This window comes from Nannospalax galili, unplaced genomic scaffold, assembly GCF_000622305.1.
Source record: "Nannospalax galili isolate Female #2095 unplaced genomic scaffold, S.galili_v1.0 scaffold1387, whole genome shotgun sequence".
Lineage (NCBI taxonomy): Eukaryota > Metazoa > Chordata > Mammalia > Rodentia > Spalacidae > Nannospalax > Nannospalax galili.
In genome coordinates, this window is record NW_008355976.1 from 1,062,995 (window position 1) to 1,065,556 (window position 2,562).

At 49.6% G+C, this 2,562-nt stretch overlaps 1 protein-coding gene across 1 annotated transcript in view; it reads left to right on the forward strand.

Annotated features, from left to right (window-relative positions):
- Positions 1–563: 563 nt before the first annotated feature.
- The window catches only part of Rrm1 (ribonucleotide reductase catalytic subunit M1), a 33,132-nt gene continuing 31,133 nt past the window's right edge, over positions 564–2,562 (forward strand). The window contains exon 1 of the mRNA XM_008854108.2: positions 564–834. Coding sequence (XP_008852330.1) covers positions 816–834 — 19 coding nt within the window. The 5' untranslated portion in view covers positions 564–815. The remainder of the gene's footprint in view (positions 835–2,562) is intronic.

Sequence of the window (2,562 nt, forward strand, 5' to 3'; positions counted from 1 at the left end):
ACATACATGTTCAGTCCCCAATGCCATAACTACCTCAAGACAACGACTTTATTGCTGACCCCTGTTTCTGCCACCATCCATAATAGAACTCTAAAACCAATTGATTGTAGCCCTACTTAAAAGTCTCGCTGAGACCCCATTTCTGTAAGGCTAAAATCCAAATGCCTTTGCCTAGCCTGGCTCGGTTCAGGAATGCCGACCTGAGTCCCAGGACTCGCTGTCAGCTGCCTGTGGCCCACCGGACAGGCTCAAGCCCGTAGCAGATGGAAGTTAAGTGAAACAGTTAAAACAGGAAAAAAAAAAAACGTCCTTGTTGTTCTGAGTTAAAAAATACTTGCGCGATTTGAGGCCAGGAGTGCGGGTGCAGGAGCTGGCAGTGGGCGGGCGCTTTGCCCACACCCAATATGGCAGCGGGAGAAAAGCGTTCCCGCCAGACCCACCCATACCCAATGTAGTCTAGGGAGAGACGAAGGCTCCTTGGTTTTGCCCATACTTAATATGTCGGCTACGGGCGCGGGATGCGGGCTTTATGCTGCTCAGTTTGTGCCCATTCCACTTCAGCGTTGGCGCCATCGAACTACGTCATTCGAATTCCGTCTCGCCGCTTTGTGCGTCACGCGTGGCGGGAGCGGGAAGGAGTTCGGATAGCGTTCCTCTCCTGCAGAGAGAGGAAAGTGGTGTCTCTTCGCGGGTCGTGCCCTAGCGCCCGAGCCGCCCCTCGGAGACCGACCCTTCACATTCGCGGTCTTCTCGGTCTCAGCACCTCGGAGTTGCGACGAGATCTCGACCCCTCAGCGCCTCAGCCACTAGCGGCGATGCATGTGATCAAGCGAGGTGAGGGGTCCCTGGGACGAGGGGGAGAGAGGACCCCGGCTGCCGAGTACCGGGCGGCTACCCGCGCCCGCCCCTGGCCCGTCGCCGGCCGCTGCCGCTTCCGGCGCTTCCCGCCTTTCCTGCCGCGGCTTCCCGCCCTGTCAGTCAGCGGGGCCTGTGTCTGTTGAGCTTCCCTTCAGCTTCCTCCGGGCTTTTAGTCCGCGTCCCTTCACTTTGTTACCCTGCTGCCTCCCAGAGTTATCCTACCCGGTTCGAATCGTTTCCAGACGACAGTACTGACACTGTTATTCCCCCCCCCCCCCCCAGCTAGTCTCAGGTCCACTTTACAGATGAAGACACCTAAGCTCAGACAGAGTTCTTGGCGACTGACCCAAAGTCCAAGTTAGATGGTGAGGCCTGTCTTGAAACCCACAGCTGACAACAGCCCTTTCTTTTTGTCCTTTTTAAACCAAGAAGTTGATGATCTGTCTTGGGCACAGAAAGACATAAGGAAAGAAAAGACTTTGGACACCACATGGTCCTCTGTCATTTTTCTGGCCCATTTTGCAAGGTGTGAATGTGGTGTGAAAAAAACCATCCCAGACAAAGGCAGCGCACTGGAGTTTGCCCTTAAAAGAGATGGTGTTACCCAGTTTCCCCGAAGTAGTCCCAGAGGAGAGTTTGGGACAGGGGCTAACTGTCCTGAGATACAGAATCAAAGGAAGGTGATAAGGCTTCCATGGGCTGGGGAGTGGGAAGAACCAAAGACTTAGGTACAATGTGTCAAAACAGTATAGATGGGGGGGTGGGAAGTCCTATTGGCACTTAATGTGCTTTACAGGAACAGAACGGTGAATTAACATAGGCCTTGCTTAAGAGAAGATGATAATGTAGGCACCTAGAAGCAGGGATTAGTGATTGGTAAAACCAGCACCTGAGTTGAAAAAATTGATCAAATGAACCACAGGCTAGAGAATAGTGGGCCACTGGACCTTTTAATCTGTCCTCTGGTCTCCAGTGTGAGTTAAGACAATTACTAGTGTGTCTTGTCAGTTTCTTGATTGACTTTAGAGCTTTTGACAAAAGCAGAATTCTGTTTACTAATTCTGCTGTCTTACTAGTTAAATGGTGAAACAGTAGGGCTCAATCCCAGTGTGGGCCTGTTAATTTGCTGTTTCAGAGCTAAACACTATGTGAGTTTGGTTAGAATAGTGGGTCACAATTGTGAACACATGTCTGCCTTAGCTCTGTTAGGTCAGTGTAGAAGAGAGAGTAACATGCTATTGATGAGTTCATAGTGACTAATAAAATATAGTAGTCCTTACTATTTAGACTTTTGTTGCTGTGAGAAAACACCTAATTAAACAGCTTAAGGGAAGGATTGATTTTTGTCTCATAGTTTTAGAGGTTTCAGTCTAGAATAGTGGGGGGCTGTGGTAGAGCAGAACAGCTCTTATGGTAGCTGTGAAGTACGATCTTTGTACTAGCTATGGTTTCCTTCTTTCCCTCTTATTCCATCTTAGCCCCCAGCCTATCATATGGTGCTGTTCACAAACTGGAGAGGACTTTCCATACTAGTTAATCCTCTCTGGAAATGCTTTTGCAGACACATCCAAAGATACGCTTCACTAATCTTCCAGGTATCTTTTATATTTTTTAATCCAGTCAAGCTGACAAAATTAACCACATACACTAAAGTTATTATAGCCAAAAGCTTCCCCCACTCTTCCCCCCCCCCCCCCCCCCCCC